The sequence below is a fragment of the Akebia trifoliata genome, chromosome 1 (assembly GCF_017979445.1).
Source record: "Akebia trifoliata isolate Shusen 1 chromosome 1, ASM1797944v1, whole genome shotgun sequence".
NCBI lineage: Eukaryota > Viridiplantae > Streptophyta > Magnoliopsida > Ranunculales > Lardizabalaceae > Akebia > Akebia trifoliata.
In genome coordinates this window covers 4467399-4478573 of record NC_141375.1, presented here as the reverse complement: position 1 = coordinate 4478573, position 11175 = coordinate 4467399, and the positions used below count along the sequence as shown (strand labels likewise).

Here is an 11175-nt window from a genome sequence, read left to right as displayed (position 1 = left end):
ATTTCGAAAAACAAAACGGCTCACTACAGATACCACTTAAGACACAAAACCAGAAATCTCTTTCTCTCTCTCTCTCTCTCTTCTCTTCTCTGTGACCTCTATTTCTTAAAAAAAGATAGATTTTTCTGAGGTTTCTTCAGCTCTGTTTGCTCAAACAAGAGATTTACAGCAATGGGTGCTTCAGGAAAATGGATCAAATCATTTATAGGCGTTAAAAAGACGGAAAAAGACGATTCAGTAAGCTAAAAAATCTATTTTTTCAATCTGGGTTTCTTTTATTCTTCATTTTTGTCTATATTGAACTTATTTTCTTTTTGGGTTTTTGTTATTTTGATTTTTTTTTTTTTAGGAGAAGAGTGGTGGTAAGAGTAAAAAATGGAAGCTTTGGAGGAATTCTTCAGGGGATCTAAGTTCAGGATGGAAGGGTTTTAAAGGAAATCGAAGAGCAGCATCAGAAGCTTCTGATTCTTCTTCATCAGTTGCTGATGCATTTACAGCTGCAATGGCTACAGTTGTTCGAGCTCCACCTAAGGATTTTAGGGTTGTGAGGCAAGAATGGGCTGCAATCAGGATTCAAACTGCTTTTCGAGGATTCTTGGTAAATGGGTTTCTTTGATTTTTCTATTTCTTCTACTTCACTGTTGATTGTTGTAGCTGGAAATGCTGGATATATTGTAGCATGAATGATCTGAGTTGTTCAATATGTGGGCCACTACTTGATTGGGTTGTAACCCAAGATCGGATAGTCTAGATTGAGATTTAGGTTTCTAAAGCTGAAATTTAGTGATGAGTGGAACTCAGCTTTATCATACTCAATGGGTACCTGATCATTTATATTTTTCAAAAATTTTATCCCTAAATTGAAAGTTTAGGGTCCCCAATTATTATGAATTTTACCCTTTTTTATACTCCTGTTTTATTCTACTTCACAGTTAGATTGTTAACTGGATAGATAGATTGTAGGATACTAGCATGGATGATCTGAGCTGTTCAATCTGTGGGCCACTACTTGATTGGGATGTAGCCCAAGATCATTTAAAAAAAATATAAAATTTCTATAGCTCTAAAAGGTGGGTCTAGGTGTCTAAGCTGTTGTTTAGTGATGAGTGGAACTCAGTTCATCACCCTACATGCACATTGGGTGTCTAATTAGTTAGAATGTTCAATTTTTTCCCTAAATTGGAAGTTTTGGTTCTCTAATTATTGTGAATTTTGGGCTATTGCTTATTGATTGGTTAGTGAAGCGAAAAAATAGAAATAAAAGTAGAAATCCAATCTTTTGATGATCCCATTTTATGCTCCAATGAGCTGTTCAATGGGTTTGTTTAATCTTTTATTTATTTCATCTATTAGATGTGCATTTCCTCAATTCATAACTTTTTTTGCTCTTGGGGAAATTTCATTTTTTTTGCATGGGCTATAAATTTATGAGTTGTGATCTAGAGAGGTGTCCTGTTTTTATAACAGCATACGGTGTCTATGTGGTGTTTTTTGGTTGGAGATTAAACACATTGGGCTGTGTGACATATAGAAAATGGCTTGATTTGGAGCCCAATGTGTTTTAAACTCCTACCAAAATGCGCCACATAGACACCGTTCCTATTCTATAGGAATGGAACATCGTACTTGATCCTGATTCTAAATTGAGTGGGGATCGTATGCACCCAGGGTGAAGGATTGAAGCGCTCCTCCCACAGCCAAATACTCGCCACATAAGCCGTAATCCAAGGAAATTTTTAAAAGGAGATATTTTAGGTGGTAATTCCTTGGATTATGGCTTATGTGGCTTGTATTGGGGGGGGGGGGGAGTAGGGCTTCCATCCTCTACCCTGGGTGCATACGATCTGGACCATGGTTTTAAAACTCGGTTTTGCGTCTTGTTCATGCCAGATACTGAGTCTTCTCGGACGAGTTTCTGATATGTTTGAGACGTCTCGTTCAAAAATGAGAAAAATGAACGTGAGGTTTTAAATCTCGTTCATAAAATTGGCTTGTCTCATCCATGCCTGATACCGAGACAACTTGGGCGATACATTGTGGTCTTGGATGAGTTTTGAGGCCATGATCCAGACTCTTCTAAATTAATAGCAACCTTGGTTCACGGAAATAATTAATGGATCTTGTCATCGCTCATGGACGTAGACAATCTTGGTGAACCATGTAAATTCTATATTGTACTCTTTATGTGCCCATTTTTTCTACAATTAAGATGGGTGGATTAGAGATTCATTTAATATGGGTTTACGAAGTAGCCCCTAATTCTATCAGAAATAAGGCTTTAACTTCTGTGTTCTTTTTGATGAAGAAATTACGGATTGACCAAAATAAAAAACAATTGCAAAAGAGAATCAAATAGAGAAATCCCACATACAATTCAACACTAAGGGTTATATGGTTGATAGCTTCTCTATTTATGAATTGGTAAGAGTGTACCAAATAAGCCTGAAATGATGGCTCAGAGAACTCTTAAACCTTTGTCTCGAAGATTTCAAAATCTGTGAACAAGACAGAATTTCTAAATATCAATTTTACTAACCAACAATTCTAGAGGGGCTTGGAGCCCATATTTGAATGGATTCATAAAGATATGGAAGATAAAATCAAGACACCCAACCCACAAATAATACGTCTGACATTGTGTTCTGTTTCTTTTACCTGCATTTGTATAAAGATCAAGTTTAGCTCAGAGAACTCTTAAACCTTTGTCTCGAAGATTTCAAAATCTGTGAACAAGACAGAATTTCTAAATATCAATTTTACTAACCAACAATTCTAGAGGGGCTTGGAGCCCATATTTGAATGGATTCATAAAGATATGGAAGATAAAATCAAGACACCCAACCCACAAATAATACGTCTGACATTGTGTTCTATTCTTTTACCTGCATTTGTATAAAGATCAAGTTTAGATTTAGTTTTCTTAGTTGCTAATTTCAGTTTTTTGTATTTGAAGTTATATGTTTTCAGTTGTTGTTCTTGAAATGTTGTTTAAGTATATGTTTGATATAATATTGTAGGCAAGAAGGGCATTGAGGGCTTTGAAAGGAGTGGTGAGGCTTCAGGCCCTTGTTCGTGGTCGGCAAGTGAGGAAACAAGCTGCTGTGACACTGAGGTGCATGCAGGCCCTCGTTCGGGTTCAGGCCCGAGTCAGGGCCCGACGTGTGCGGATGTCCATTGAAGGTCAGGCCGTGCAGAAGTTAATAGATGATCATCGCAGCAAGTCAGATCTTTTGAAACAAGCTGAGGTATAGTTTGGTGTTCTACACTTTGATATCTTCTTCCTTATCCCTTTCCAGAAAGAGTCTGACTAGCCTTACTAACTTGGTAAGATTTCAACTCTTACTAAGGGTCATTGAGCTCACCTTGTGGCATCCAAAAACATAATGTGATGCCACAGGGTTGTAGATGACAAATTTTATCAACTTTGAAATTGTTTTTTATTTTTATTTTTCACCATTGAAATTTAATTTTAAATTAGGGAGCTTCGTGGAAGTTTGTTAGATGTCCATTTTTAAAATCTTGGATCAATCCCCCAAAAAATTGTTTTTTGAATGAATGGGTATCTTGTCAATTTGCAGGAAGGATGGTGTGATAGTCAAGGAACACTAGAAGAAGTTAGAGCAAAATTGCAATCGAGACAAGAGGGGGCGATGAAGAGGGAAAGAGCAATTGCTTACTCCCTTTCTCAACATGTATGTTCTATTATATTGATTTTAGAGGCTTAGATTTATTTCCCTTTCAATGTTTCTTGAATAATTCGGTAAATTCTTCGTGGTTTCAGCAATGGAGATCAAACTTGAACACAAACCCAAGACCAAATAGCTCTATGAGCTCTCTCAAGTATCATGAGTTGGATAAAAGCATTTGGGGATGGAGTTGGTTGGAACGTTGGATGGCAGCCAAGCCATGGGAGAACAGATTAATGGAAGATGTTGTCAATGTTGATCCCTCAAAGATGTCTCCGTCTGTTAAAAACAATAACGAAGTTAATTTTGATGGGACCCGCTCGAAATCATCTGAACCCAATTCAGTAAAAATTAGGAAGAACAATGTTACAACAAGGATTTCTGCACAACCTCCTTTAATTGGGCATGGTACTCGTTCACTTTCGGGGCCAAGTTCTGAATGTTGTCCATATGAAGAGAGCTCGGCTTCGTCTTCTTCACTTGGCACATCTATGACTCCAGTGTCTAGTAACACTCTATTGGCTTTGGAGAGAACCGATGAAAGCAGTAACACTAGGCCTAACTACATGAACCTTACGGAGTCTATCAAAGCCAAGCAGAGATCTTGCAATCAAAGAATGCAGCGTCAGTTGATGGATGACTTCCAGTTTCACAAGAAATCGGGGTCATTTTCGAATGGAGATACAAAAAGCAAGGCGGGTTCCGAACCTTCTTCACTTAATTTCTCTAAACCAATCTATCTTCCGACACGATTGGATAACAACTTGAGGAAAGTTAGTGAGAAGGCAACCAGTTATCTTGATTAAGAAAACTTTGAATACTTCTCCGTGTGTTTGTTTCTGAGTTCAACATCTTGTTGTCATGTAAGATTGAGACATTTTTTCAGATTTCATGGATTGGGTTATGTTTAAGAACCCAAATGAAGTTAGGAGAAGTGTTTGTAATATGGTTGTAGAATTAATCTGGTTTGGATTTGGTTTCTAAATGAGAGATGTGTTTGTTTTAAATGGTTTGGATTTGCAATGCGGAAGTAAGTTATCGTTTAATTAGAAGTTCTAAACATATATTGTATTGGTTTTGGACGAGCGATTGCTTGACCAAGGCTATATATTCAACTATAAAGTACACTGATTATTGTAATTAATAACTATGATGCTCTTTTGATGACTCTAAGCTTGACACCATGCTTGAAGTTGAGAACAATGCCGTAGTCGAGGGCCAAAGGCTTCTCCATGTTGGGGGAATGTCGAAATATGTATCTTCGGTAGAGATGAATTACTGCGAGCTTTATCTCTTGTATGGCAAATTTCGTTCCAATGCATGCTCGAGGTCCAATCCCAAATGGAATGTGTGCGTAGGGATGTCTTCGTTTCTCTTCTTCGCCACTAGGATCAAACCTTTCGGGTCGAAACTTATCGGGTTCGGGGAAATGGGTTGGATCTTTGGCAAGGACACCAGGTGCTAACCAGACCCATGTTCCCTACACAAGATAATTAAAGTTAGCAACATAAATCATCGCTTTTAGACGTTGATGCTCGAGACTGGTCATTATCTTGAGGCATAATGCGTAAGCCTCAAATGCATGAAATTTTTAAATAAGTAATATAGTGTAAGATAATTGATATCGAAAAATTAAAAAATTAGGATAGCTTTCATATATTTTGGAATTTTAAGTTTCAAATCTACGTAATTAAACTCTTAAGTTTATTCCCTTGCAGTAATAAACAATAATAATTTTTTTTTCTTACCTATTTTAAATTTAAATAATTAAAACCTTTTACATTAAGTAATTATTTTATATTTACTGCAAAATATAACTAAATACCATATTTTCAATAATTTTTCATAAGTTAAACCTTTGTGAGAAAATCGAAAAATAGAAAAACGTTATATATAAATTATTGTGAGGTGTATGCGTTGGCCAAAACACGTATATATCAACCTCAGTGCGAGTTGTCTTGGTGTCATCCACCAAATAGATGAGTTGACAAATCATCTCAAAGACATGGTTTGTTCTAATTCTAAGGCATTTTTTAAAATCTTGACCGAGACGACTCAAATGAATCGGATGTCTTGTCTGAGACGACTTGAGATCTTGGTCATGGATGAGACGAGTTGTCAAAATGAGTTTTAAAACCATGGTTAACATACATACATAGATAGATACATACATACAAAACATTCTCATATGTTACCTTTGGGAGGACATAACCTCCTATTTCTACTTGTCTTGATGTTTCCCTAGCAACAAGTGGGGAGACTGTGTAATACCTCATTGATTCTTTGATCACCTGTAAAGAAAAATTCACAGATATGTGAGGAAGCCTAGCATGGTTAAGTAAGCTTGAGGCCCTAAAAAATCAGCCCACCACAGCCCAATTAATAAATGGGCCAATTAAAAGAATTGTGTTTATGATCTGGCCCACCAAGTCCAACTCTCAAGTCTCAATACATGCTCCAACTACTAAATAGTCTAAAATGTATATTGTGTTAGAGACATTCTAACCTGATCAAGGTAGGGAAATTTATGTTGAAGATCATGAGATGTTGGTGTAAGATCATGGGGTCCAAACTTATCGATCTCTTCGATCAACTTATTTTCAACCTTGAGATGACCACCAACTAGATAAAGAATCGAAGATAATGTAAAGGACGTCGTTGCTGATCCGGCAAGGAGGTGTTCATATGCAAGTGCACTAATGTGGTCCGGAGTGAAGATATTCTTCGACACACTATCCGATTCTGTGGCATTCAATATTAGTGATAAGAAGTCCTTCGAACGTCGGTCTTTATCTTTAACTCTTTTTGCTACGATTTCATTGAGTCTACATGTCAATTTCTGATTCGTTTGATCTACATTATAGTCGGTAGTCCCCGGTATCCTTTTAAGGATTTGTCGAAATGGTTCTTGAAGTATAGGTATCAATAGTCCAAGTATGATTGAGAATGAACCCGAGAGGTCCATCTTAAGGTTTGTGGTTGAGTAGATGTGTTGCTTGATGAAACCCGAGACTTCATCATCGTTTTGATCGTTATCATCAGCACTGTTGATAGAATTGTTGAGTGAGCACTGTTTAGAAAGACCAAAGTCAAAGCCAAAGGCGGCTTGACCGATGACATCGGTTGCCATTTTAAGGGAGAGGTTAGAGAAGGTGATGTCTTCTTCTTGAGAGGAAGGGAGGTTGAGAATTAGGGAGTCCATGACTGATTGCATGGTGGGTACAAGGCTGGAGAGGTGTGATGGTTGGTAGACTGATATTATGGTGTTCCTCATTGTAGACCATTTGGTATCCCTGCAAGGTCAACTTTAGTCAACTTTTTGACTAATTTTTTTGTGGTAATTTCTAGGGTTGCAACCTACCCAACCCAATTAGCAAAACCCTAAACCCAAGCTCAACTCAATCCATGGTTTTTAAACTTGTGTGAGACCGAGACGTATCACCCAAGTTAACTCGGTATTAGAGCTGAAGGAGGCCAACTCACAAAGTCATTTTTTGATCGAGATTTACGAGTCACAAACTCACAGTTCAATTTATTGATTTGTCTCACGTCTCAAACGTATCGGAAAATCGTTCGAAATGAGACAAAATACCAAGTTTAAAAACCATGACTCAATCTGATCATCGGGCTTAAGCTCACTAACCCAAGTTCAACCTGAGCTTGATATTCTAAAATCGGGTTGAGCTCGGGTTAGCCCGAGATAAGTAATTTTGGGTGGGTTGGGTGAGTTGAACAACCCTAATTTACTTTTGATCAAAAAATAAATTTTATACATTTAAAAAGAAATACAACATAAAAAACAAAATCACTAACAAAGAAAATTACATACCACCTTCAAAACCATCATTGAGAGAGTATTTAGACAAACCACACTAAACCAAAGCCCAGATTAATAACATCCAATTGTCCACAAGTCATAATAATGAGATATAATAAATATATATATATATATATATATATATATAACTAATATAAAAATATTTATATATTAGTATTTAACATCGGGTTGGATTGCCCTAACCCTCAACCCAAGCTCAACCCGAATTGAGATTAGGTTGAGATATTCCAACCCGAGTTCAACTCATCTTCTACATAACTCAGCCCAAGCCTGGCCATCAATCGGGTTGCGTTCGGGCCAGCGTGCCCAAGTTGAAACCCTAGTAATTTTTAGGATTTCACTGAAATCCGGTCCATTCTAAGAATCGGATCGGATAAAATCCGATTTGATATTCAAAATGTTAATAAAATTTATATATTTAAATAAAATATATAATATAATATAAATAAATTCTCATATTTTATCGGATCAGGGCATGAGTGATACCTATCTGATAGGCTATAAAATCAAATCTTTATTGAAACCAAAATCTTTGATCTAGATACAAAGTTGTTGGATCGGATTTTGGGTACTACTACCCGACCCATCAACAGCCCTTATTGACACTTGTAAAATGGTTACAAGAAGTATAGTGGGTCCCACAAAGAATGATAAGGTACTTCAAATATGTATAATAATATGTTGTACCTGGTGAAGAAGAGACCCTTTTGATGAAGAGTGGATGCTGAGATAGGAGAAGGTATGCTTCTGTTGGTCAAATCCTTGAATTTCTTTATGCCCACCTCTTTACATAATTCTGGGTCAGCTATTATCACCAGTGGTTGTCTTCCCATGTGAAACCTACTCTATCCAAACACATGAGATGACAAGTATAATAGCCAAACAAAGAGAAGCCTATTAGTGCTGTTAGTGGGTTGGTTAGGCCCATTCCAAGTCATTAGGGATCAGGTTTGGGTTGTTTTTAGGCCCATCTAGTTATTGGGGCTGGACCTGTTTCGGCCAGATACACGTTTAGGGCCCATAACAAGTTTGGGAGCTAGGATTTATTTTTGTAGTGGGGTCAAACTATAGTTACACTTGAAGATGAATAATTCAGAGGTTGTTTTTTATTTATTTTTTAATATTTATGTTGTTGTTGTTGTTGTTAGAAGTTGAAGAAATGATATTTAGGTAATGTTCAATTAGTCTATGAGAAAAGGCCCAATTAGGAGGCAATTTCATCTTCAATAAATCTTTTTTAATATAAACTCAATAATTTTTATGGAGAACTTCTATTAACGCTCCAACTTTTACTTATAACACACCAATTTGCCTATAAACACTTCTAAGGTTAGCCTTGCACAAGATATTATATTTTAATTTTTTCTTTTTGGGATCTAAGTTTTTCCACCAAATCTAGAGGGTTGTGGTGTTGAATTGCCAATTTGGTAATCCTTAGTAAGATTTTAGTAAGGAAAGTGTTTATCTAAATAATTGTAATAGAATCGTGATAATCTGACTACCCCACATGGCATACTCAATCCTCCTCTTAACGTGACATGTGTTAGAATCATAGATCTATACTTCTTGAGATACTCAATTGTATTTTCTTACGGGGATGTGCAATTATGTATCTTGAAGAGTATAGATCTTCGATTCTCACACATGTGACGTGAGGGGAGTCGATTGCGTATGCCACCTGGGATAGTCAGATCATCACGACTCATCATCCAAATATATATAAGAAGGATTGGAGCGTTATAAGCAAAAGTTAGTGAGCCAATATAATTTCTCTTTTACAAATTATACTTGACCATTTTCATAAAAGACTCAAATTTAAGTAATTTGATAAATGAAACACAAATTAATTATCTTTTAATCTTAAAAAAAAAAAACATAAATAAAAAAAAGAGAAGAAAACGTACCTGAAAATAGGACCATAGCGTTTGGCGAGCAGAGAGAAGACATCAGGACCGTACTTAGCTAGTAAGGGAAGGTGTCCTACAAGAGGAATTGTTGGAGGTCCAGGTACCCTTCTTACACCCCAATAAGGTGCATATAAATACATCAAAATACCAACTACCAACGCTATTAAGGTGAAGAAAACTTCAAGACTATCTTCTATTATTAAGGCCATTAGAGAGTGAGAGATAGAGAGAGTGAGAGAGTTTTGGAGTTGGAGTTGGAGTTGGGAGTGAGAGATGGTTCTTAATTTCCACCTTTAAAAGGACGAAGGAGAGAAGGTGGTGAAGGTGAATAGGGAAGTCTCCGCTTTGATGGGCACTTCATATTTGTCATTTTATGAATGATGAGATAAGGGCATCTATAAACTTTTTGATTCCTTTTTCTTTCTCTTCTTCCCAATGATGACAAGTATAGAAAATAGGCATGTTTTCCAAATCGTCGAGTTCACTCATTTAATTTGTTTAAATCTAGAGTTGACTCCATGTAAAAATTTGTGTTGGCAAAGATGTTGTCTTGGCTCTGAAACTTGGTCGAGCCAACTTGGATGCCTATCGGGTTGTTATGTTGGAAACTCGCTCTAATTTTTTTTTTTTTTAACAGGCCGCATGCACAAATCACCCTGCTTGTGACAACAGTTAAATATAACCATTTCTAAGTGGAGGGACATACAGAGATTCAAAGGTGTGACTTGATGGCATATAGAGAAATTTGTTTTAGTTAAAGTATTGTATTTGTAAAAGAATACAACAATGAACAATAACAAAGTTTTATATATCTTTGAATATTTCTTTTAGTTGAGACTATAATCAATGGTGGCTCAATATGCCTAGATCGTCTCAACTGACTTTCTCTTAAGGTATGTTTGATTGCACGAAAAATTAGGGAAAAATTGAAGTTACGTGAAAAACGATAATTTTTCAGTGTTTGACGTGTCAAAAACTCTAAATTTACACAAAAAATGATTTGCCAACACCCTCAATTTTCCTTTATTAATGACAAATCATTTGCTTACCACGCCTCCTTGAAAAAATGATTTGCTAGTACACGACAAATAAAAAAAAAAATTGTTTTATAAATAAAGTTAAACAAAATAACAAAGCACATAAAAAAAATGAAATCAATCAAAATCATAATTTTATTTATAAAATAAACATTTAAATTGTTAAAAATTAATTATTTTTATAAAAAAAAAATTATCTAAGTCAATCATTAGTTTTTTTTTTTTTTAAATTTATGTTTGAATGATTAATTTTAAATTATATTAATATTTGTTTTATAAAAAAAGTTAAGAGTGCTGCTATTGGTACCCCAAATAAAAAAGAAAATAATAAGTAAGAGTTGGGGTGTCAAAAAAAACTATCTCATTATTTGTAAGATCTAATCTATTTTTTAGATTTATAAATTTATATGAGCCTAATCATAATTGTAAACAACTATTAAAATTGTTTGAACGAGTATTATAATGTTGAGATTATAATTTGAGCCAAACCTTTGTAATGTTTGAAGAGTGTGTTTTAATTTTTTTTTTTTTTTTACGGGGGGAGGGGGGGGGGGGGTGATAAATAATTTAAGAAATTTGAGTAGAATAATTAAAATGTATGGTGCCAATAGTAGCTCTCTAAAAAAATTGAGGTGCCAAACGTAGTTCTCTAATAATTTAAGAAATTGGGGTGTAATAATTCAAATCCTTCCCCCCCAAAAATGATT

At 35.6% G+C, this 11175-nt stretch overlaps 2 protein-coding genes across 2 annotated transcripts; one reads left to right on the top strand and one right to left on the bottom strand.

Moving 5' to 3' along the window:
- Window positions 1–4671, top strand: IQD6 (IQ-domain 6). Its single transcript, XM_086435798.1, has 5 exons — window positions 1–237; window positions 350–598; window positions 3018–3245; window positions 3579–3692; window positions 3782–4671. The coding sequence occupies exons 1-5, from the start codon at window positions 172–174 to the stop codon at window positions 4490–4492; spliced, it is 1368 nt and encodes a 455-aa protein (XP_086291924.1). The 5' UTR covers window positions 1–171; the 3' UTR covers window positions 4493–4671.
- Window positions 4672–4700: 29 nt separating this feature from the next.
- On the bottom strand, window positions 4701–9710 carry CYP711A1 (cytochrome P450, family 711, subfamily A, polypeptide 1). Its single transcript, XM_086435786.1, has 5 exons — window positions 9429–9710; window positions 8212–8364; window positions 6193–6979; window positions 5882–5977; window positions 4701–5166 (listed from the first exon to the last, which is right to left on the bottom strand). Exons 1-5 carry the CDS (start codon window positions 9638–9640, stop codon window positions 4834–4836), a joined length of 1581 nt encoding a protein of 526 aa, XP_086291912.1. The 5' UTR covers window positions 9641–9710; the 3' UTR covers window positions 4701–4833.
- Window positions 9711–11175: the final 1465 nt, after the last annotated feature.

What these genes read in the sequence shown, in the direction of transcription:
- IQD6 (XM_086435798.1), top strand. Translation starts at nt 172, where the DNA reads ATGGGTGCTTCAGGAAAATGGATCAAATCATTTATAGGCGTTAAAAAG. An exon ending in ATCTTTTGAAACAAGCTGAG is followed by an intron (nt 3,246 to 3,578) that starts GTATAGTTTGGT and finishes GTCAATTTGCAG; the next exon opens with GAAGGATGGTGTGATAGTCA. An exon ending in CTTACTCCCTTTCTCAACAT is followed by an intron (nt 3,693 to 3,781) that starts GTATGTTCTATT and finishes TCGTGGTTTCAG; the next exon opens with CAATGGAGATCAAACTTGAA.
- CYP711A1 (XM_086435786.1), bottom strand. Translation starts at nt 9,640, where the DNA reads ATGGCCTTAATAATAGAAGATAGTCTTGAAGTTTTCTTCACCTTAATA. An exon ending in AAGGGTCTCTTCTTCACCAG is followed by an intron (nt 6,980 to 8,211) that starts GTACAACATATT and finishes TTGACCTTGCAG; the next exon opens with GGATACCAAATGGTCTACAA. An exon ending in AATTTCCCTACCTTGATCAG is followed by an intron (nt 5,978 to 6,192) that starts GTTAGAATGTCT and finishes TTTTCTTTACAG; the next exon opens with GTGATCAAAGAATCAATGAG.